Source organism: Podarcis melisellensis, assembly GCF_964234715.1.
Source record: "Podarcis melisellensis genome assembly, chromosome: 7".
In the NCBI taxonomy this organism is placed as follows: Eukaryota; Metazoa; Chordata; class Lepidosauria; order Squamata; family Lacertidae; genus Podarcis; species Podarcis melisellensis.
In genome coordinates this window covers 23884403-23908699 of record NC_138539.1, presented here as the reverse complement: position 1 = coordinate 23908699, position 24297 = coordinate 23884403, and the positions used below count along the sequence as shown (strand labels likewise).

The 24297-nt window shown below is 43.2% G+C and overlaps 1 protein-coding gene across 4 annotated transcripts in view; it reads right to left on the bottom strand.

The window, feature by feature from the left end:
• Positions 1 to 251: 251 nt before the first annotated feature.
• Positions 252 to 24297, bottom strand: part of NIPAL2 (NIPA like domain containing 2) — a 39254-nt gene continuing 15208 nt past the window's right edge. For 2 of the 4 annotated variants that reach the window (XM_081919822.1, XM_081919821.1), the window contains 7 exons: positions 22410 to 22531; positions 18197 to 18293; positions 12214 to 12349; positions 6873 to 6961; positions 4384 to 4447; positions 962 to 1056; positions 252 to 604 (listed from right to left, as the gene is read on the bottom strand). In XM_081919822.1, coding sequence (XP_081775948.1) covers positions 510 to 604; positions 962 to 1056; positions 4384 to 4447; positions 6873 to 6961; positions 12214 to 12349; positions 18197 to 18293; positions 22410 to 22531 — 698 coding nt within the window. In that variant the 3' untranslated portion in view covers positions 252 to 509. The remainder of the gene's footprint in view (positions 605 to 961; positions 1057 to 4383; positions 4448 to 6872; positions 6962 to 12213; positions 12350 to 18196; positions 18294 to 22409; positions 22532 to 24297) is intronic. The other 2 variants (XM_081919823.1, XM_081919824.1) reach the window with 2 other exon arrangements.

The following is a 24297-nucleotide window of genomic DNA, read 5'->3' as shown; positions in this document are numbered from 1 at the left end:
CAGGAATGCCTGGTGTGCTCTGATCCAAGGTGTCACAAAGAGTCGAACACGACTAAACGACTAAACAACAACAACATGTGTGATGTGTCAGTGGCCACCATAGTTCAGGCGCAATTCTGATTTGCTGCCCTCACGTTGTTCCACTCAAATGGAAATCAAGGAGACTGTTTGCACAATTGTGTGTTTATTTCATCCCCACCCGCCCTGAGCCACTTTGGCTACAGAAAAGCAAGGAAGATCCACTGCAAAAGGAAAACACCCTGGGTCCATTTAATGACTGCTTGCTTGCTTGCTGCTGCTTCTTTTTTTCAGGCACAATAGCTGGCTTAAACCGCAATGCATTTGTGATAGCCAGGGGATCCTCAAAGAGGATTAAATAACCATAAGAACTGTCAGGATAAAATAACTTGACACGTAATGAACAAGTGTGATAAAAGGGTGGTGTTGAATACGGAGCCAATAAATGGAAAGCTTCTCTTGTTAACTGGAATTTAAAACGCTCTATTCTCTTAGCTTTGAGTCTTTACAGAGTCACCTTCATTACATAAAGAGCCGTAGGATAAGCTGGCTGAATCTGGCTGTATTTTACTCCTCATCTCCTTTCCTGTGGGATTAAAAGAAGAAGTTTTTTTTATTAAAAAAAGGACTCGGAGCAACAATGATACATCAAATCTAACAAGTTTAATTATGTTCCTCTTAAAAGGCTTCTCACTGCAGGCTTCATTTTGTTTTGCTATGATAGACTGTGGCAATGGGATGGAAGTCATTCGGAGGTTTTTAAAAAAGAAAAACCTACTGGAAATGGGATGAGAAATTAAGGGGAAGCAATTTTTATTAAACATGATTGGAAGAGCTATCTGATGTGGGTTTGTTTTTTTCCCCTTTGACTATTCTGCTCATGGATGCTTTTCAGTTGTGTGGATAGGGATGACAGGCAAAATATTTCCAGGATAAAACTTACCAGGAATCTGTCCATAGTCGATATAAAAACTTCTCAAACATTCCTTGCCTTTTTTCCGTGTGAGTATAAAAACCCCAACAAACGACAGAAAACACCTGTGGAAGCATTGTCAAAGTCATGAAGTCAGGCGACACCATGGTTTGCATATGAAAAGAGAGCGCTCAAGATAACCACAGTATAATTATGGGCCCTGCTGGCAAGGAAAGCCAAATTGCTTCAGTAAGGTCTGGAGATTTAGGCCACGTGGAAGGAGCCTGTGACACAACTCTTCCAAATGATGGGGAGGGAGGGAGGAAGTTTCTTGATTAATGAAATCTACAGACCCCCTATTCTCTTCCATTTTAGCCTCATAACCTTCTAAAACCAGAAACTAAGGGGTCTGTCATAAAAGATAAGGGTGCCAGGCCTGCTCTGGTCACTAAAGTCCAAGCATTTATTGTATTACTCCAGCAAGTGAACACAGGAACAGCTTGCCGGATCTTGTCCAGCATCCTGTTCTCAGGGTGGCCAAACAGTTGCCTGTGGGATCTGCCCTCAAGCAGGATCCGAACTTGTTTGAACCTCTTTTAAACCCACCCAGTTGGTAGGTGAAGCAGCTGGCATATAGTAAGCCTGCAACATACGCCAGGGTTGCATTCCAGGGATCGTGCCTAAAGCCAAAATTGTGCCCAGCGCTCACTTGTATGGTGAAATGCCATTGATACAGCCACTGTCTGGTGCTGTGATAGTTTCACCTCTGGAGAACTTGAGTGTGCTGCTTGATGTTGAAAGCACAGCCTTCAGGTTGTGTTACCCTATGCCACTGATGCATGTGTATGTGAGAAGTGAGGGGGTATGTGGGATAATAAATAGCACCTGTCCCGTCTAAGGATGGACAAATCAGTCAATTTTGGTTTCTCTTGCACACACACACACACACACACACACACACACACACACACACACACTGTCCTCGTGGAAATTCATCAGCATTTTAGTTTGAATTTCTCTTAATATACACATTTTTGTATGCAACTTTCTTCAATACAATGCATTTCTGTATGCCATTGTCACTAATGCATGCCTTTTTATGCAGAGTTTCCCCAGTACATACACAGTCGTATACTTTACTTGGCTGGGAAACTGTGTTGTAAAATCCAGGGACGTGTGAATTTTGGAGGATAGCTGTGTTTCAGTTCGCTTTTTGTTTTGGAAAAATTAATAAGCTTGCTTTCAAATGTGAATTTCTCCTCCAGCTCTAGTCCTGTCTGTGGACATGTGTGAAGCAATGCAGTCTGAGGAATTCTACTAGCTGAGCTATAATTCTGTGAGATTTCTTAACGGAACGTATCAGCAAGTGGAAGCTTAGTTTCCACTCACTGAGATCAAAATCTCACACAGCACTTTTAAGGCAGTCTTACACGGTATCTTGTTCCCTTGGGGAAGTTGCTTCCACCTGGTTTCTCTTCACACCCTGGCTCCAACATCTAGCACAATTGGCAATCCGGGTCCTCCCTATTGTGCAGAGATTTTCCATGGCAACAGCATTTAGTATCTCTCTTCCTCCTCCTCCCAGGGTGTCTCAGAGTGTGCTACATTCACCATTTGATTACCACAGTTGGACTTTGAGACTGCATCCCTTCAACTGACTTGCATTTCTGTCCTAGTGCTTTAAAGTGAGTAAACATGTATTCTTAGGGAAGGGCCATAATTCAATGATAAAACCACATGGTTTACACACTGAATGCCTCAGGTTCACTGCCCTGCATCTCCCAAAAGCCCTGGAGATCCAGTGTTATTCAATGCAATATTGAATTCAATCGTCCAAAAGTCTGACTCAACATAAAGCTGTTTCCTGTGTTTCTTGAGATTATTTACTTATAAGAGAATTTTCAGACCTTCATCCTATAATCTCAAGGTAGATTACAGTGCAATAAAACAGTAAAACAGCACTACATTTATAAGCTTATAAGCTTATGATCAGGATTTTGTTGCTCTTAATTCTGTCTTTTGCTTTGTATCGTGCCTTGCTTTCTTTCAGATACATAACAAATCTTTCTTGTCCCCATCACTACCCAGTATTGGTGTGCAAACCCTCCACAAATTAAATACACAGAAATTTGCCTTACATCAGGTCAGACCATTTTGTCCCTCTGGCTCCCTCTCACCTCTGACTGGCAGAGCTTTCCAGGGTCTTAAGCAATGACTTCCCACATAACTAGCAACCCAATATCTTTACTTGCAGATGCAAGGAACTGAACAAGACCTTCTGTATGCTAGAACATAATGCTTCACCGCTAAGCTTAAGACCCAGTCCTGAATTGGGATGATCAATGCAGTGAGAATAAAATGTTGATCTACCACTTTTCAAGTTGGTTCTTGAAGGGTGTAATGGTTATATGGGGTTGCTCGTGCGTAAGTTGCCGCCACTCCTGGCTAGGCTGCCTGGTTAAACCTTTTCCTGGCTGGACAGCCCTTCACTTCGTGGCTGTTCAGTCGCTAGCAGAATCCGTCAGTGGGCGTTTCTTGAACTTCTTCCAGCAAAGAAGTTCTTTGACGCCAAGTCTACGCCTACTTTCCCTGCGTGGAAGTCTTCTGCGCAGGGTGGGTGTGGGTAGCGGAGGACCCGTGCTCTCCCCGTTGGTCTCTGGCGAGGAGTCCTGGAGCCCCCTCGCCGATTCCCCCATCTGCCCCCCTTTATCCCTGGTGTTACGCTGATTTCCTTCCCCAGCCGATGAGTTCCCTCTTTCCCTGCTGGGCCCTTCTCCGGCATCGCTTGGGAGCCTTGCCTCCATCTCTGGCTCCGATGTCAGTTCCCTGACAAAGGGTTGTTTTTTTAAAAAAAAGATTTTAAGGTGTAAGCTTTTCAAGTTCCTGAAGGAGTGTTTTACTGTGAAACGTGTGGCGCTACAATAAGTGAGAAGTGCATCCATGAGAATTGTTCTCTGCTTTGTTCTGTTCATCAGGAGGATTCAAGTGACAAGCTGTAGATGCTAGACACCACAAGTGAGTTGTAGCCATCCAGAAGTGGCCTATTTAAGGTTGAGATAATCTGTAGTCTAGCTCATATATATTGGTTGATCCATGGCCAGAGTTGATGGGATCTGTACTCCTCCAACACCCAGAAGGTCACACATTCCCCATCCCTGATAAATACAATGAAAAGTTCACCCCCACTGGCACAAGCCCCATAACTGTTTAGCCTATTTTGTCAGGTTGCAACATGACCGGTTCCATTTCCTTCCATTTGTGGAATGGGAGCCACAGTCAGATTGACTCCTTCCTATGTTGCCCTCCTTACCTGTAGGCAGAAAGCAGAGCCAGCCTGCCCTCCTGCTCCCATGGATTGGATTGGCCATGTATCCTTGCCTTTCTCAGTATTGATACATTCGCTTAAATGCCTTACAACCAACGTGAGTAAAGTATTCAAGGAATATGCTTACCCAAAGAGAAACATGAAGCCACTCAGCAAACCAGTACCTCGGAATTCCTGATAAAATATGGCCCCTGGATTGAGACAAACCAAAAACAGCAGCTCTTGAATAGCAGGTAGACTTGACAGGAACTTCAAGGTATTCTTTTCTATATGGAGAGACCCATCCAAACTGCTTGCTTCCACCACAGAGGCTGCATCCTGGCCATTCAAAGTGGCAGCAGAAGATGGGGGAGGCCAGGCACATTGTCCCAATTGCCAACTGGTACCAGTGGTGGAACATCTGTTTTTGCCTACACAAAGTCCTAAATTTAGCTTTTTGAATCTCTGGCTGAAATGGTCCAGTTGCTAGTGATGTGGGAAATCTCTGCTTAACGTCCTGGAAATCTCTGCCAGCCAGCATCCTCAGAATGCGTTTTGGAGCTTTCCATTAGCCTCCATGGGTGGGAAACCCACCAGCAGGTCTTCCACCTGCCCATACATTTGGTCATGATTTGCTAAATGTGCACCACCAGCATACTTGTTGATTCATTCCAAGCCATAGTTTGGCTTAGCTTTACGTGCGAACTGAGCTTCTCAGCCCCACTGGTTGAATGGAGATACATCTTGACCTTTGATTAAAATTTTAGTTACAACAATTAGCATGATTAAAGCCTGAAATTTTAATTCCAATGCCAAATTTCATGCCGATTGGTCATGTAGTATTAAAGATAATGAGTGCTAAACTTCAGATGACCAGTCCAGCACAATCTTAATGATAAGAGTGCCTGGCCCAGAATAACAGTTGCAGATATGCCAAGAGCAAATGTCTATTTCTGTTCCTTATAGCTTGCTAGGCTATTTTACTAATTGCCCAATAACTGCATGAACCTGGCAGGCTCCCATGGCAACAGGCTGGGAACTCTTCCTAATGCTAATTGATCTGCAAAGGAGCCCTTGACAGGGCCAACAATTAATAACAATGCTAACTGTTTTACGTTAACAAACCTGGCATATATGGGTGATGGGTAAGTCCCTTCATTTTAGTTTTTAATGGGACTTTGTTTAGGTCAAATTCAGTATGAGTAAGGATATTTAGCAGTTGGCCCAGAAGTGCACACCATCAAATTCTCCATTTGGTTACATCATTACAGCTGTTTTGGGTCAATCTTTCCTCTGGATCATACAGCACAAGCCTATTTTAATCCAGCTGCTGAACCAATCCATATTTTTTAAGCTTTGGTGAGCTCCGAATAAGTAATTGACATAAACTAATGGAATTTCTGTATGCAGATCTCCTGAAAACCAATGACAGAGGAGGCCCCTGTGTGTGTGTTAAAGGGGTCATAAAAGTTATAGTAACAATAACTTCTTGGCTCACTGCAAAGGCAGCATATTGGTCCCCCTTTGCTTGCTTGTTCTTACCACACCATACAATCCCAGGGAACTGGAGTCTCTTTTCAATCATATCCAGTTCAAAAGTTCTCACCCAGGATAAAATGTTAATAGCTTAAAATGGCTTTGGATTCATTCTAATTCCTTCGCTGTAGCCTAGCACGGAAAGCCTGCTGAAACAGAATATACACTCTGACTGCTAAGGAGCACAGCTGGTTGTTATCTTAAGGGCTTGCTTCATTGCTGAAATTACTTTAGCAGGTAAGAGAATGGGAAGCCAATGTGCACATGGGGAAAACATTCATTGTATGTCACTGCAGGCACCTGTAATAAAACCGGTAAAGCAGGATGGATGGGGAATGTCAGGCCTGAGAAAACGACATTTTGATGACAGTAGACTTTTGTCCCCTCTAAGTCATAACCAAAATGCATCTCTGAACGCTGGGCATGCTCCAGCCTCAAAGGAGCATTTTTACATCCCATAGATTTCAATGAGAGACTTGAGCAAATAATAATAATAATAATAATAATAATAATAAACTTTTATTTATATCCCGCCCCCCCTAGCCGAAGTCGGGCTCAGGGCAGCTAACATCAGATATATAACATTAGTATAAAATCAAACAATAATTAAATTACCTCCTAAAAAATCAAATTAAAGTCTAATTAGAAGGCTTTCCGCAGGGTTAGGGTTGGGAACAGTAAGTGCTCATCGGCCCAACTGTTTACACTGATCTTATATGGGCCTGTGAGAGTGCTGGGTGGCCTCTTTCCTATTAGTTCTTATACAAAAACAAGAGGGGAGTCAGGCTGAGCCCTGACCAAAGGCCTGGCGGAAGAACTCCATCTTGCAGGCCCTGCAGAAAGATGTCAAATGACTCTCTATCATTGCCGTCAATGGAACTTGCAAAGTGATTAACTCTGACTGCATCGTGACTGCCACATACGATGCTAAGCAAATACTCATTGGTAAGCCAGAGGAAAAGAGAGAGGTCCCATATATTTCAGGGCCCCCTGGGTGGAGGGCGGGGAGTCATAATGAATCTTTGTGAGCTCTGCACACAAGAACACAATGGAGCTCCCAGCTCTGATGCCTTTATTTGGTTGACAAGGGTAGCTACTAACCTGCCACAATAGCGCTAATGCTGAAGAATATGTAGTTCATTGGGATGACCTCTTCTGCACCATAGAGCTTCATTGCTTCATTTAAAAACCTATGAGAAGAAAGTCAATGCACTTTTAGAGTCATGTCAATAAGAATTCACAGGCCAGGGCAGCCAACATTTATCAACAACTGGGCAGTTGGCATTCCAACCCTCCAAGGAGACGCAATGCATGCTCTTGAGATCAGCTCTTCCTGGGCTGCTTTTCCACCATTACTAAAAAACAGAAAAACCCAAAGTATCAGCATTCGTCATATATGCAACAACCAAGGCGACCAAGGGTCTGGAAACTAAGCCTTATGAGGAGCGCTTGAAGGAGCTGGGTATGTTTAGCCTGGAAAAGAGGAGACTGAGAGGAGATATGATAGCTATCTTCAAATATCTTAAGGGCTGTCACATGGAGGAGGGAGAATGCTTCTTTTTCTCCTGCTCTGGAGGGTAGGACTTGAACCAATGGCTTCAAGTTGCAAGAAAGGAGATTCTGACTAAAGATTCGGAAAAACTTTCTGACAGTAAGAGCTGTTCAGCGATGGAACAGACTCTCATGAGAGGTGGTGACTCTCCTTCCTTGGAGGTTTTTAAACAGAGGTTGGATGGTTATCTGTCATGGAGGCTTTAGCTGAGGTTCCCGCATTGCAGGGGGTTGGACTAGATGACCATTGGTATCCCTTCCAACTCTAAGTTTCTATGATTCTATTTCCATAGACCTCAGTCCCCCCCCCCCTTTTTTTTTGGTGCAGATGACATTCTGATCTTTTAAGTTTGACCTGGTTCATATTGCATAGGCAGTGGTTCTCAACCTGTGGGTCCCCAGATGTTGTTGGACTACAACTCCCATCATCCTCAGGGACCTCAGGGATGATGGGAGTTGTAGTCCAACAACATCTGGGGACCCACAGGTTGAGAACCGCTGGCATAGAGCATGGGTAGGCAAACTAAGGCCCGGGGGGCCGGATCCGGCCCTATTGCCTTCTCAATCCAGCCCGCGGATGGTCCAGGAATCAGCATGTTTTTACATGAGTAGAATGTGTCCTTTTATTTAAAACGCATCTCTGGGCTATTTGTGGGGCATAGGAATTAGTTCATTATTATTATTTTTTTCAAAATATAGTCCAGCCCCCCGCAAGTTCTGAGGGACAGTGGACCGGCCCCCTGCTGAAAAAGTTTGCTGACCCCTGGCATAGAGAGTTGGAACACACTCCTCTGTACATCAACCAAGGTGGAAGTCCTTCTGTGCTCCACAGAGCTTGCTCCTAGATAAATGTGCACAGGATCGCAGCTTTGCAAAACTATGGGAAACTCTTAGGCTTTGAAGTTTATTTTAACAAGTCCGCAAAAAAGGGGTGAAAATTAAATAAAAATGTTTTTAAATCCACAAACTACATTAGGTTAAAATCAAAATATCAAATACTGCAGGCAGGGGTCTAACAGGCTTGGGAAGCATGCTCAGTTGTTTTTAAAATGTCTTTCTTTGAACAGCAAACCTCCAGGCTATATCATAAGCGACTCTTGAATGTTTCTAAAGTGATTTGCCTGGCAGTATCAGCTAGTATGGTATTATCAGTAGAATCTCAGTCTAGGAATGAGACGACTCAGGTTCAAATCCATACTCAGAAGTGAAGCTCACTAGGTAACCTTGGACCAGTCATTGCCTGCATATATACATTTAATACACACACACACACACACCCCCCCCGAATCCTAGGATCTATAGTTTGTTAAGGGTACTGGAAATTGAAGCTCTGTGAGGAACTCTTTGGGTGCGCTTCAAATGACTGGTGTGTTTGCAGCCACTATCTCTGTCAACATTATTGACTTCACAGGGATGTTATGCTGATAAAAGGGCAGTGAGAGAAGCAAACAGAAGAACCAAGGCAGGATATGAATGTAATAAATAAATGCTGTTTAAAAACCCAAGCCAAAAGCCTCTTTGAGTATATGGAACTTGTTACAAAATACTCTGGTTCCTGGCAGGTACTTCAAAACACAAGCATTACTCAGTGCAGAATAACACAGATGAACAAGCCTGTGAGCAAAATCACCACACCCTTCCACCCTTCCCATTACTTATCTTTCTAGGGAGGAAACTAAGGAAATCACCCATGTTCTTCAGCCTTGGGCACCTTTGGCCATGGACGGCACGGAAAAACTCGTTTAGTGCAGTGGCTCAGGAAATTCCTGGCTAAGATTTCACTTCTGCCACAAACTCACCAGGCAGGCTCAAGTCAAGCCACTGTCTAGTAGACCCAATCTTACAGAATGGGGATCCTGCCTGAGATCTTGTGAGGTCTGCTATCGGTCAGAGTAGACAATGCTATGCTAGATGGACAAACAATCATGTTATAGGACAGCTTCCTATGTTCCCAAGGTAATGTTTGGCCTACCTTAAAAGGCTGTTGTAAGAATTACTCTGTATATTATTATTATTTATTGAATTTATATACCATCCTATACCTGGGGGTCTCAGGGCAGTTCACAGAATAAAATCAAGATATAAAACCACAAAATACCTAATAAAAATAAAAACAACCCAATATTCATATTTAATAAAAGTATTTCTGTACTGCCATTTCATAAAATAACAGAGGGTTGCACATCACCAAAACATAAAAATGTTGATGTATTTTAAGAACAGTAGTTATATTATATTATTATTTATTAGGGTAGGCACGGCTGCTCGTTTCAAAACCTGTTTGTCAGGGAACTGCCATCGCAACTAGCGGAGGAGGCGAGGCTCCACAGCGATGCTGGAGAGGGGCCAAGCAGGGAGAGAGGCAGGTCTCCGGCTGGGGAAGAAAATCAGCGCTACACCAGGGATAGAGGGGGGCCGATAGGGGAAGCAGAGAGGAGGCTCCAGGACTCTTCGCAGGAGACCAGCGAGGAGAGCACAGGTCCTCCGCTGCCCACACCCACCCTGCGCAGAAGACTTCCGCGCAGGGAAAGTAGGCGGCAACTTGGCGTCAAAGAGCTTCTTTGCTGGAAGAGGTTCAAGAAACGCCCACTGACAGATTCTGCCAGCGACTGAACAGCCACGGAGTGGATGGCTGTCCAGCGAGAAACAGTTTAACCAGGCAACCTAGCCCAGAGAGGCGGTAACTTACACACAAGCAACCCCTAAAGCCATTACACTGTTATTTAATATTTAGTCCTGAATTTAAATATTTTATTTTGTGAGGAAATTTCGAATCTTTCCTGACCATCGGAGCTTCCAACCATTTCTGCCTTATCAACTGAACAAAAGAGCCGCTTTTAAAAAAATACACTGGGGGACACCCACCACATCCCAAAAAAGCTGGATCAGCAGCTGAAATAGAAGTCTTAATTTCATGTAGAAAATGTTGTGCATCCTTTAGAAAGAGTGATCCTCCAAATGGCCTATTGATACAACATTAAAGTCCAGCTTCTAATCTGTTTTAGACATTAGGAGTGACTGCACGGTTATTTTAGCAACCGTTGAGCAGTCTCCATGGAGCTTTAAAAATAAAATAAAAAATCCTGCATATTCATGGCATAGTCAGGATTTCAAAATCATTGCAGACACCTCATTACTTTTGGCCAGTCATACCAATGACACTCTGGGAAAAAAAATCCAACATAAATGCATGAAGATGCTACCCCCTCTCCTAAAATAAAAAAAGGCTGTTCAAATGAGTCACTAAAAGAGGGATGGCAGAACTTTGGCTCTCCAGCTATAGATAGACCACAAATCCCATCATCCCTAACCACTGGCCATGCTGGCTAGAACTGATGGGAAGTGTAGTTCAGTAACGTACCGAAGGCCACAGGTTAGTGACCCCTGCACTAAAATATGTTTTGAGTTATGTTTGGCTACAAGAGGAAAAGCTGTAAAAGTGTCAGCTGCAAAGTCCCCGGTTTGAATCTTAATTCTGATATCAGTGCACCAGGTGGTCTTAGGAAAGCCACCATAAAGGCTGTATACGCACCATACATTTAAAGCACACACACACACACACAAGAATCATGGGAAGTGTGGTTTGTTAAGAGTGCAGGGAATTGAAGTTCTGTGAGGGGTAAGCCACATTTCCCAAGATACTTTCAAGAGACGGAGGTGGAATAGAGTTGGATTAGAGAGTTTAGAGTTTGGATTTGATATCCCACTTTATCACTACCCAAAGGAGTCTCAAAGTGGCTAACATTCTCCTTTCCCTTCCTCCCCCACAACAAACACTCTGTGAGGTGAGTGGGGCTGAGAGACTTCAAAGAAGTGTGACTGGCCCAAGGTCACCCAGCAGCTGCATGTGGAGGAGAAGAGACGCAAACCTGGTTCACCAGATTACGAGTCCACCACTCTTAACCACTACACCACACTGGCTCACATGCGGTTTAAGCCTAAGAACATTAGAAAATGCGTTTTAAGCCTAAGAACATTAGAAAAGCCCGGCTAGTTCAGACCAAAGGTCCATCTAGTTTGTTTATTAAATTTTGCGTTCCACTTTCCCATAGATATATGCTCAAAGCGTCTTATAACAGAACAACAAAAATGCTAATAAATGCTATTATTAAAATAGCAACATCAGGTTGTGTTCACGTTGCCTACAGTTGGTGAGAGTGAAGAAACACAGGGCATAATGATACCAAAGCATAGAGTGAGTTAAACTACTAGACAGTCTAAAGGTTTGGGGGAGAACTAGACACGGAAATGCTATTATCGGCGGCAGCCCCCTGTCTTCTGCGAGAACTATCGTCACAGCCAAGTTAATCAATGGATAGACCTTGAAAAGACAGGAAGGAAATCCCAGTTGCAAGAAGAACGCTTTTGAAGACATAATTATATGAGTATTCTGGGGAGATTAAGCCCCTTCCCCTTTAATAGTAATAATAATAAAAACGGACAAGGGAAATTGTGTTGCTACAACCTGCGAATACAAAGCAGCACGGGGGAACGAGATGGCGAAATTAGTGAAAGCAGAGCAGGGTGTTAGTTTTATTAGTGACTGGCAGTGGGTGTAAAAGCTGTGGAAAATGTCAGAATGAAAAAGCAGCAGGAAACCAGCAAGGTTCATCTGGTCTGAAATCCTCAGCAAATGTAAAAGTGCATTTAGGAAAACCTGCATGGCTAGTTAACAGCAAAATAAAGCATTGCGCTCATAAATCAAAACTAGAAGTGAGCGCATAATAATGCATCTGGCCTGAAACCATCAGCGCTGAGTTGGGCCAAGGGCCTGTTAGAAGTTGGCTGTATAAGCTACGCTATGACACGAAGCATTAACTAGAGGAACAGAAATTAGCAAATGGCTGTTAATAGGGTAATAAGATGGTAGGTGAATATGTTAGAAACTTACTTGACTTGGAAAGCACATGTTACTGCCATCAGAATGAGCATGATATAGAAAACAGGGTAGGTTAGCTGCATGTTCCCTCTCACAGAAAGTGTGATCATGGTTGCCACGGCTTTTACTGAAACGACGTTCAGAGATGCTGGAAAACAAAAGAGGCTGATTCATGCATGCACATTATCTGAATATCTTCTCTCTCAGTGACTCCTGCCTCAATGTCTTGAATAGGTACTGCTGAAAAGTGTTGTGTTTTAAGTGAGCGGAACCAATTGTGTTTGAATTCATTTCTGGTTGCTTTCATTTGTATTTATTGTTTACTTGGAAATGTTAGAAACTGCTTGATTAAAAAAAAGTGGTGTGCAAATAAAATTATAGATAGAACACAGCTAAAATCCACAAACCAGTTAAAAAAACAAATACGCAGGAAAACCATAATCAAAATCGAATATAAAAAATTAAAAATCAATATAGGTAGCTAAATCATGTTTCTGGCTAGGCTGGGCATCCCACCCCCATCCCAGGTTTACAGCAGGCATCTAAAACAATATAGTGAGGGTACCTGCCAATAGATATTAAAAATATCTATCAATGGTCAGGCATATATTATTCATTGGTTTCTTGGCCTAATTTCTCTGGATTGGTTCCAGACTTAGGCTGTGTGCACATTACCACTTACTCTGGCTCCAGCATGCTCCCAACACTGGTGTCTAAAGCTAAATGCACATGACATTAGCCACAATTCATTCATATCCTATAGTTTCTTGAGAAATATTCCCCTGAGACCAGCTTCCATCCAATTATAAAACAGAAGCCACAGTTAAGGCAAGATGTGTACATTTCAAGCAGCCTTTGCACATGTGCAGGTGATAGTACATTCGCAGATGACAGCTATGGTGAACTGGAATTTGGTGTGGGGAAACAAATCAAGTATTGGGCATTGGGTGAAGACATCTCTGCCCCCTCTCTGGTGTGTACAGGAATCCAAGAAAGCAGTGTTAACCTTGGGGGAATGATCTCACCGTGTTTCAAGCTGCTAATGTGTACACACCCTAAGGCTGGCATAACCTACACACACTTATGTGAGAGCAAGTCCCACTGAATTCAGAGGGATTGATTTCTGAGCAGGATTTCTCCACATGTTAGCTGCACTTCACTACCACTGAAATCAATGGAACTTAGGTATGGCTAACCTCTTCCATTGATTCCAATGGGATCTGGATCCAGTCCTATTTGTTTACCCACAAACCTCTGGATATCTTATCTTTTGAATGACTTAAAATTCACCCATCTGATCTTGATATTTTGCATTAGGAAAGTCTCCCATGTTACAAGTCAGCCTTTCACATTTCCCTGTACAACATGGTATAGCTCACTGGAAATATTTTACTAAGCCTAAATTCATCCTTCACCAATGGTGCACACAGGAAAACAAGTAACTTGCTTGGATCCTAAGGGTTTGTCTGAATCAGAGCAAAAAGCAGACGTTGCCCCACTGTTGTTCTGAACCTTTCCCCCTGTAAATGTGGAGTTTCTTGATCCTGGACACTTTGGACTTTCCAAGGATCAACACACACACACACCACATTTAAAGAAAGAAAATTCCAAGACAACACTACAATGGGGAGGATGTCTTGTGGACCCTTCTGTATCAATGGGGAGACTGGTGGGTGCAAATCCACATTTTGCTCTAGTGTCGACAAGCCTTATGTCTTGTAGGGACTATCACAAATACATGGTGAGAAGTAAGTGACATTGTTAATATATGTGACATGGGCAGATACGATGGGCATATCTGGGTAAAGAGGAGAAACAAACCTCCTAGCGACAAAGCTCTATGGCTGTGCTATGATTTTGTCATCTACAATTGCTCCTTTTTTCACAGAGGCAATTACACTGTTCTATACCTCATCTGTCCAACACAAGCGCCAAGGTAAAACAATGGGAGATAAACTCGGCAAGTTCAGTGCTGGCACGAAGCTATGTGGAAATAGAGTCAAATGGTGTAAAATAAAAGTTTTCCAATAAAACCCGCCATTTCCGTCCTTCCTGCTGACAGCTATATTGCTGGAAGGTGAATATATTAAAGCTGACAGTATTATCAGAGATGGCGGGATTCTTTCCACCCAGATTCTATATAAGTTTAACAATCAGGCATAGGAAGCCCCTAAGAGCCTCTTTAAATATTAAATGCAGAAATTGTTCTTCTGGTTAACGCAGCACCAAAGAGGGACAAACGGCTTTTGCTGACTCCGATAACAGATCCCCTTTAGCTAGCAATGCAGCAGCTGAAAAGTGACATCATCTGCAACAGCAGGAAACGCAGAAATCCTGCTCGGTCTCTCCCATTTCACCCCTCCAGTCTACCATACTGTAAATTCCAGATTAGGCATGAAACAAGGTGCTTCTCGGTGAGTCAGTTTCCAGAGCTGCATCGCCCAAAGCGTTTGCAGATTTATACCAACACTTCCCTGCTCCTATTCTGGAGGAAATAAAAGCGAACCCAAATGTATGAAACACAGATCTCTCTGCTTATTAAGACCGATGTGACAAATATATGAAAGTATCCACACACCACACCACACCACACCTCTAGTGAATTGTACATATGGGTAACGGAGGACAGACACTAAAACAACTCTTTCACAATAAAATATTATAGCATAGTTCCTTGCTGGTTTACACATCATGCCCTGAGGGGAGGCGGAATGTAGGAAAGTGTGTTGGTCTTAAATCGCTCTAAAGGGTGATTAGATAAATTTGTGGAGGTTTATCTATGGCTACACTGAAACTTACATGTTCACAGACTATATCCCATTGAAGACCAGCTGCAGGGTAGCAACAGCAGAGGGAGGCTATTGGTTCCATGCATTGCATATGGGCTTCCCAAAGGATGCTAGACTAGATGGAGTTGGTCTGGTTCAACAGGACTCTCCTTAAATTCCATTTAAAAAGATATCCAAATGGGGACATCATCTTAACACATTTATAAGGACTAATTCCCAGCTCTGGGATTTTTAGCTGCTCATATTAAAGATACTATTCTTGAACGACTGGGAAAGAGATTCACCCTTCCTTTGATGGTTTACAAAGCAAAGTGCTCTTTGACTGGCAATCATAAAACAAGTTGGAAATGTCATAAATCGCAGTCAATGACTTTGTCAAGTGGTTCTATCTCCTCACCCTCCAACCTAGAACAATGATTATCCTCAGTGCTATTTTTCCTGAGGTGCCAGAACTGAGTTCCGGCAAGTTCCGGCTGGGGAAAAAAGCCCTGATTATTCTACTGCTTCAGTTGCTCCTGGCAGCTACTGAATGACACCCTGGTCCAAGCAAACTAGCAACAACACCATACAGATATCATATTTATCGTGATTGGTACATATCTGGCTAGCTGTGACATCAGAAAGCAAACTGAATTTGCTTGTGCAGCTGTGGCAGGCAACTCCAGCCTGTACTTTATGCAACAATCATGTCTGCCACAAATCAGGTCCTTCCTTAAAGAGGGCACGTGTTGCAGTGGGGCCTGGCAACCTACCCTGTGTTGTGGGAGGGTACGTTTGGATAGCCACAACACCCGATTGGTAGGTCCCTTGATGCAGGGTTCAATCAGGCCAATGGGACGCAGGCTAAATGGATCAAGGGACTTATATATACCTATGCACATATACTTATATATACCTATGCACATGACCCAGAGCTTCCTCTTTTCGGTGTGTGCTCCCTATAATTAGGGCTTGCACACTTGACCTTGCTATGCCATCGTGTGTCGTCTGTCACTGGGATGGGGCCCAGCAGGAATTTTCCCCATTTGGCTGAATGGCTGTTGCCATTTGGGTTTTGCCTGCCATGTAGCAAATCGTCACAACTTGTAAGGTTGTGGATAGGCTCTGGTTCAGGTGACAGGGATGGGAGAATGCTCTTGCCATCCCTATGTGACGGGTATTCTGTTTAAGGAATCAGGGACTCAATGGTTTGGTCAACCCCTGTGAGGGGGTTGTGCCTGTGCATGACTCCAGGGGGGCACTTGGGTGGCGGAGATAGCCTGTTCCCGGATTTCCACTTATCCAGGTGTTCACCCTTGGCTGACCTATGCTGGTGTCCTGGGTCAGCGTTACCTGCAACGGTGCAGGGAGCTAGTTGAACCAGAGCATATGCAACCATTCACTTGCTGTAATCAATAAAGTTGTGGCCTAAATTCTGCCAAAAACCAAACCAAAATTTGAGTCTTGTCTGAATTTATTTAGGGATGAGGTTTAAAGGTCTCAACACGCAAATGCAGTGGTGTTTCCTGTAGCAAAGTGCAAAAGACAGGACATGTGCTCTTAAAAGCTGCTCTACGTGCATTGGCAACAGACCTATCAGAGCTCTCACACATGGGTGCTTATGGACACGTGGCTGTTGTTCACACTCTGTGCGTGTGTTTTACAGGAAACAGCAGCACACCAGTTAATTTCTAGGCATGAAATTCTGTGCAAACTGGAGCTATTCTGAGATCGCGATGTCTTGCTCCAGCTGAATTCAATAGGAGAGGATTAATTCAACATAAAAGATACAGATCAATATTGGAATCCTATGCATAACTACTTAGAAATCCCTTAGAGTTTGGTGGGACTTATTCCAGGGTAGAGATGTACAAAATTGCAGTGTAAGGCCCTTAAATGTCTTCAAGCACTTTCCAAACTGGGTATCATTATAAAGGGGGAAGAAGCAAACCCAGAGTCACCAAGAAAATGCTGAGACATGAGAACTTCTAATGCACACATAAATGTTGTGTGAAATATACTCCACTGAGTCACCTAAATCCAAGCTGGTAATTGCAATGTGTAAACATCATTAATACAACCAGTTTTTTAAAAAACCCTGTAGCCCATGACCATAGCCCACCAAGACCAATCTCCTCCAGAAGACATAGTGTATAACTTGTATTCCATTAAATTCAATGGTTTTTACTAAGGAATGTTCTCCAGGGACTGTGGCATATATCCATAATTTTTATTCTTCTAGGCTGAAGACTGTTTTACTGTGCAAACAATGGAATATGTTTCAGCTTGAGTGCACCATGAAGAAACGCAAACAAATGTACAATACTAAATTTTTTATTTGCTTTGACTCCAACTCTAAGGGGAAAATATGTATGCAAATGAGAGACGAAAACTGAATAGGTCTCCTGTTGCCCATCTCGACGCACAGCTTATATACACTTCCACAAAGTGCTTGGATAGGCTTGGGCTTTTATGCTTGAGTTATTGGTTTGTTTACTTCAGCTAGTGCTGGTCGAAATCTCTTTTCAAGCAACAAGGAATTTCAGACAGACTCTCTAATTCACTCTCTCTGGGATCAAGTGGTCCAGAACAGCCATAACTGTCTTACCAACTAAAGCTGATAAAAGGTATCCCTAGCCACTGTGCCCCTATGTGCTTCAAGTGACAAAGATGGATCAAGGAGCATTCCCAGAAATGCTCAGTGGGGCAAATGTTCAAGACATGTCATAGCTTAGAGAAGGCAACAGTGGAGTCTTGGCACCTATGTTTCATGTACTGGCTGCCCGACGTATAATCTCTCCCCAAGTGTATATTTGCAGCCGAAAGGTGTGGACAGAGTTCTGATTTGACTGAATGGTCTGCACTCTTCAGACCGTAGGCTGGACATACAATTTATGGATGTTCATCTGTGTTAAAAATTTCCCTGCAAATAGAAAGCCAGCAGGAACCTGTCCCCTTCTGTGCTAGCTTTCTACTCACCAAGAGTTTGTGATGTGGCATAGGATTCAACAGCGGTATTCTCCACCTGTAGCCTGATGCAGAACCAATATCTAATGTGGCATTCTGCTGCATGGATACTCAAGACCCACATAAGTTAGCATGAGGAAGTGGGGCAAGGGGGGCAAAATTCTGGAGCCCTGCAAGAAGTTTCGGGATCAGCCACCACAAAACAAAAGAGAACAAAGGAACGATCAGCACAAAACATTGCAGATGAGCCGTAGCCTTACCTAGCACTGCTACCATTGTTAACAAAATCACAATGTGATTCACTTTCTTTCTTTTATGGAAATACAAAAGAATGCAGAATGCTATTACTGCCAGGATCTGAAAAGAAAAAGCGTAAAAGGCTTAAGTTGCTAAAATGCAGAATAAAAGCTTCAGACAAAATCTTTAACAAGATGTCACATACTTATCTCCCCCTTTAAAGGGATGAGTAAGAGGGGTAACCTCACCACCATTTATCAAACAATTATTCCTATAAACCTTTCCTAAGAAACGTTCACATTTTGCTGTCTAGTTCTCTTACCCTTTCAAGTGCCTACTTTATTTTTACAGCCTTGAAAAGATTTAAAACAAAGGAGAGAGGAGAGAGAGTTCTTGCAGTAATAATCTGGCAAGCAAAGACATCCAGTTTTAGCTATGTATAATCACGCTGAGCCACCACTGTACGTTGCAGTGCCATTGTCCAATTGCAACGAGACTACTCTGGTGTAGGTGACTTGAAGATTGCAGCCCAATCTATGGCTTATCTTACTTACCGCTTGCATTAATTACCTTCACTTACTCTTCTGTTCCTCCACCCTCATCAATAAAACTTGGACTGAACGCACAGTTCTGCTCAGAACACCTGCAATGCATTTGTAACTCTGCACTGGTTTTCAATCACTGCCTAGCCAACTACCTGTCAAAAGGTTGCATAAAAGAAAAATATACCAGCAGAGTTAATGGTACGCGAGGAGAGGCTGCTTTGCAAGACATTCTGCAGATGGGATTTCCTTAACGCTGCACGCAGACAGGGCTTGCTGCTTCAGAATCGCCAGCAACACCCCCACATGCACTGCAGCCCCACTCCAAAGCGGCTTCCATATGGGCCAGAGATTGCTGCTTAGTAGACACATTCCATGGGGTGAATTTCCACTTTCCAATGCAGATGTTGGGATGTGGTGGGTGCTTCTTTGACCTGGAAGCGGTGGCTATGTTAATACATAAAACTCTTTTGCGCTGGCCCTGACCTAATATAGTATTACCTAGTATTCCCTTATGCTAGGTAATACTATTCACCCATCGAGCACTTTTACATAGGAACACAGGAAACTTTTTTATACAGAGTTAGGCCATTGGTCCATCTTCTTTTTCTTCTTTGGCGATCCCTCGTAGCTGAGTAAGGCCAGTTCTGGATCCACACATCCTTCCACGGTGGGAACATAGGTTTCCAGGCGGGAGTTGATCAGGGTGAGGGTTTGTCAAGCATGCCTTCCTCTTAGCACATCTCTCCCTTTCATCCCAAATTTGAGCGTCTTCAAAGCCCTTGACATCATTGGTAAAGGCTGTTTTCCAATTGGAGCGCTCGCAGGCCAGTATTTCCTGGTTGTCGGTGTTTATACTACATTTTTTTAGATTTGCCTTGAGAGAGTTTTTAAACCTCTTTTGTTGACCACCAGCATTATGCTTTCCATTTTTAAGTTCGGAATAGAGTAGTTGCTTTGGAAGACGATCATCAGGCATCTGCACATCTAACTTGATATTGTCCATCTAACTCGATATTGTCTACACTGACTGGCAGCAGATCTCCAAGCGTTTCAGACAAGGGTCACTGCAGCCCTACCTGAAGATGCCGAGGAAAACTGAGCCTTGGATCTTTTGCAGACAAAAGAGTTGTTCTATATCACTGAGCTGTTTTGAGTAAGAATATTTGTCCACCAAGCCCTCTTGCACTCTCACGAGCAACGGCTCTCTGATCCTTTTAGCTGGAGATGCATAGGGACCCAGTACTGAGTCAGACCATTGGTCCTACACTGACTGACAGTGGATCTCCAGGGTATCAGGCAGGGGAACTTTCCCAGCCCCACTTAGAGATGTTGGGGATTGAACCAAGGACCTGCATGCAAAGAGATGTTCTAGCATTCAGCTATGGCCTTTCCCCTATGGGAAAATACAGTACTACCGATTAGGTTTCTTCTGCAACAGCAGATGGCACAGGCTTCCTGGCCCCATCTGCCTTCCCTCCCAGCACACAAGTCTTTCTTAAGGAACCCCAGGGAAGGTGGGGAAGAGCCCCCACTATGAAAGGGGGGGGGAACCTTGCTTTTCAACTTTTATTACTGATATATATTTCTGAAGCCTTTTTTTATTTCCTGTGAGTAAGGAGAGTTTGGTAACTGAAAAAGTTTCCTCTTCCTCATTTGCACAGAAAAGCATGTGGTTAGATTCATTTCTTTAAAAAAACAGTTGATTTTAATCATCTGTGTTTTGTTATATGATTACTCTGTTCCATTATGATTTTAGACATCTGTGCTGCATATTCAGTTTTGTTATGGCTTATGGTCAAACAATAAAACCTAAAGAAAATACATAAATAAAACAGCCAATCAGGTATGGGCATTCCTGGGTATCCCAGCTTCCAAATCTGGAACTGTAGGTTTAAAATTCTAAAACTGCCCTCAATCTGTTCAAGTCAATAAAGAGCAGCAAGTTACATTTGGAAACTCCCCTTTTTACTTCTCGCAGATAAAAAAATAGGTCGCCAGTAAATGTTCTGAAAACATGTTCAAATGGGTGTTCTAAGTGCTTCCCTGGACTGCAGCCTAAAGCTTTAGAAGGTGAGGAAAGGTATTTATCCCTAACAAGTCCACGATTTTAAGAAAGTTTTTTTATTCGTTGAGAAAGAAACGACACTGGACATGTTGGCAGGGCAAAGCGCTTGCCTAAAATAATGGGGGTGGGGGGGAAGCAGAATAGTGGATATTTTGGCTCCAGGCTTTTAATGACGGCTAGGAAATTGTTACGTGTACTATGGGCTTGCTGGCTTCCCTCATTTCTGATATGCAAATTTCCATTTCCTTCCCTTTATAGAACTAACCAAGAAGTTGCAGAGTTGTGCTTTCACCAATCGTATTTTCAAGCAAGAATATGCAACTGAAGTTTGAAACGTTGCATGCTGTTGATCACAGAAGTGATTCTGATACTGCTTTAAAATGCCATAGCATGTTTATGAATGGCAACCATTTTGTGACAGCGCCCACAACACTTTATCAAAATTCCAGATGCATTCACCAGTCCCCAAAGATTAAGGACCTCTGAACAGATGTGAGTAAAGAAACAGTTTTGAGATACATTTAATCCATCCACCTAGAACAGTCTTTCTCCCACAAAAAAACCTAAAAACAAACTCCTCTTGTCTTTCAGGGGTGGATTACAAGACATGAAGGGTCTGTGCTGAACTATACCCTGAATCCTATGCATTCCTGACTCATAAATCATGTTTTCCACTCTGTCAAGATTCCCATAAACAGGCATTTCCACTCAAAGGCCACCACAAGCAGAGCCTCCCTCTCTGACATCTAGCACATCATGCCATGCTTCTAAAAGTATGGATTTACTCTCACCCTTTCTTGAATGCTAGAAAGTCCAAGGCAGCCTTTGCAGAGTCAGTTTCTGCAGCTAGTACAGAATGCTGCAGCATCTTTGGGCCAGCTCTCTCATTTGAGAGAATTTAACATAAAACATATCAAACCCAAACTTACCCTACATGTATAAAAAAAGTTTTGTTACACTAGCCTTTAGCTTACTGCGGAGGTGGCTTTGCCTTTTTTCTGTGCTCATTTCCCTACAGTTTGGAAAGGCACTCTTAAATTCACACTCCGCTTGACCCAAGGAATGTGGAAGGAGTAGAAGCTGAAGTAAGCAAACAGCAACATCCTTGACCGAAAGAACAATCGGTTCCCACACGAGAAATACCTGTTGACTCTGCAAACCAAGAGTGCCTGAATTACCCTGTACAGTGGATGCTCGGGTTGCGATTTGGTGCTTCTGCGCAAAGCGCGATTTAGCGCTTCTGTGCATTAGCGACTGCTGAAAGCCGGAAGTAACCTGTTCCGGTATTTCCAGGTTTCGGCAGTCCGTAACCCAAATAATCGCAACCTGAAGCATCTGTAACTCGAGGTATGACTGTACTAAGAGGGAACTCATTCTCTGAGTGCTGATCGTTATATGGTCGAAAATGGTACCTTCCATGCACAACAGGAAAGTAGCAGCGGACTTGTGGAAATGGCAATGGCCACAGAATGCCAAATGACTGTTGTACAGAGGGGAAGGTGGACTATATTGGAGGATGCTGGAAGGAGGCACAAATGGCTGGGTTCCACAATCACAGCACTTCTCGCTGCGACGTTTTGTTCTAGACCCCATTTGCAAACAGCGACTTTTGAATACTGTACTCACCACATAAATCAGGAACTGCCAGTTAACTAAATCATTCTGTATCTTTCTTGCCGTGACTTCCTGGGTAACGCGGGGAGCAAATGTCACCACCAAAAATGTTCCTGCCAACGTCACAGTTCCACCTTTCAAAATAAATACATGTAGACAAACATGTTGTTATTATTATTTTTTACAAAACACGGAACTGGAAGCCTCTAGAGCAGTGTTTCCCAACCTTGTGCCTCCAGATGTTTTTGGACCACAATTCCCATCATCCCTTGCCACTGGTCTTGCTAGTCAGGAATGATGGGAGTTGTAGTTCAAAAACAGCTGGAGGCACAAGGTTGGGAAACACTGCTCTAGAGCGAACCTTCTAAACAGCAGCAGTTTGATCAAATTTAGGAGACTAAATTTAGGAGAAATTTATGCACAAACTCCATTTATCTCCTATGACCTGATCACATTCCAACCATAGAGGCAGCACAATTCTATGCATGTCTACTCAGAAGAATGGCCTACCAAGTTCAATGGACTTTACTACTAGGACTGCAGAAATGAGAGCATTTGTTTTCCTGACTATGATCAGGCTGCATATACACCCAAACTCTCTTAGGCAGTTATATTACTCCCCAAGTTTACCCATGATATACCAAGTAATATAATCAATGAACTTCCCTTTCCTCTAATTTGGTGGTCTTTCCGTTCTGCTTTGCATGTTTTTGATTCTTGTTGCTTGCATTTTAACTTTATTTCAGAACACAATTCCACAGAATTGTAGAGTTGGAAGGAACCTTAAGGGTCGAACCCCCCGCAATACAGGAATCCTGTCCACAGCCATCCCTGGGTGGGCTCGAACCACCAACCTTCTGCTTAACAGCAAGACACACTGACCCATTGAGCCATCCTCCTTCTGACATGCTGGTAGTCTCATTGTCCAGTATTTGTATCTACCTAGTGCAAACTGGTTAACATCATCTGGTATGCTAACCCTCTGTCATAATACTGCCTCTAGACGCCAGGATGATGTGAAACATGCCAGGCCAGGTATCTTAATTGTGGGCTGAGGGTCATTCAGATTTGGGGGAAAGTAAATATCACTGAAATCAAGGATGCAACCGTATATGTAGTAGTTGTTTGAATGCAGAGCTGGTAGTTGCATAGCACAGCTCTGATGCCTTGGGATAGTTACATTGCCCTCCTACATCTCACTACTAATAGCTACTGCTCCTGAAAGTGGCCAGAACTCTTCCTTAAGCCTGAGGACTCTGGGGATTTCCCCAGGCAGCAAGCCTTCAGAAAGCACTCTGATATCTCAAGATCAAGCGGGGAGCAGTGTGAAAATTAATGATCGCAGCGCAGGAAAGTGAGGATTTCTGCTCCCCTTGCTTCGGTAGCAGTTTCTTTCTTTACATCACTCGTGGAAGGGCTGTGTGGTAACTGCATTCATTGAAAAGAGGATGTGGGCTTGTGACAGAGTGTTCTTGAACGTGCAAGTGCATACAGACATGTGCTTTTCTTCATGAGTATGTCTTGTGTTCTTCGGTGCTGCCAAATGCCAATTTTAAATTGGTCTATGCGGTTTCTAGGCTGCTTTTTAATTTTATTTCAGAGGTCCCATCCCATAAAAATAAAATAAAACAAATCAATAAATCAATGTGGAACGTGAGTTTCTGGGGCACAGACTACTGCATAGAACATCAATGGGACATAATAGCAAACTCGCAATTTAGAGGTTGGGGGGGGGAACAATCCCCACAGTGTTCTATATTTATGTATTTGCACAAACCTCCCAACAATCACCGTATCTGCCATGGTACAGCTAACTCCAATGGAATGCAGCAACATTGTTAAAAAACCTCCATGGCAAAGACAAACTCGCAGAAATAAAATAAATCAGCCCAGAACTCTA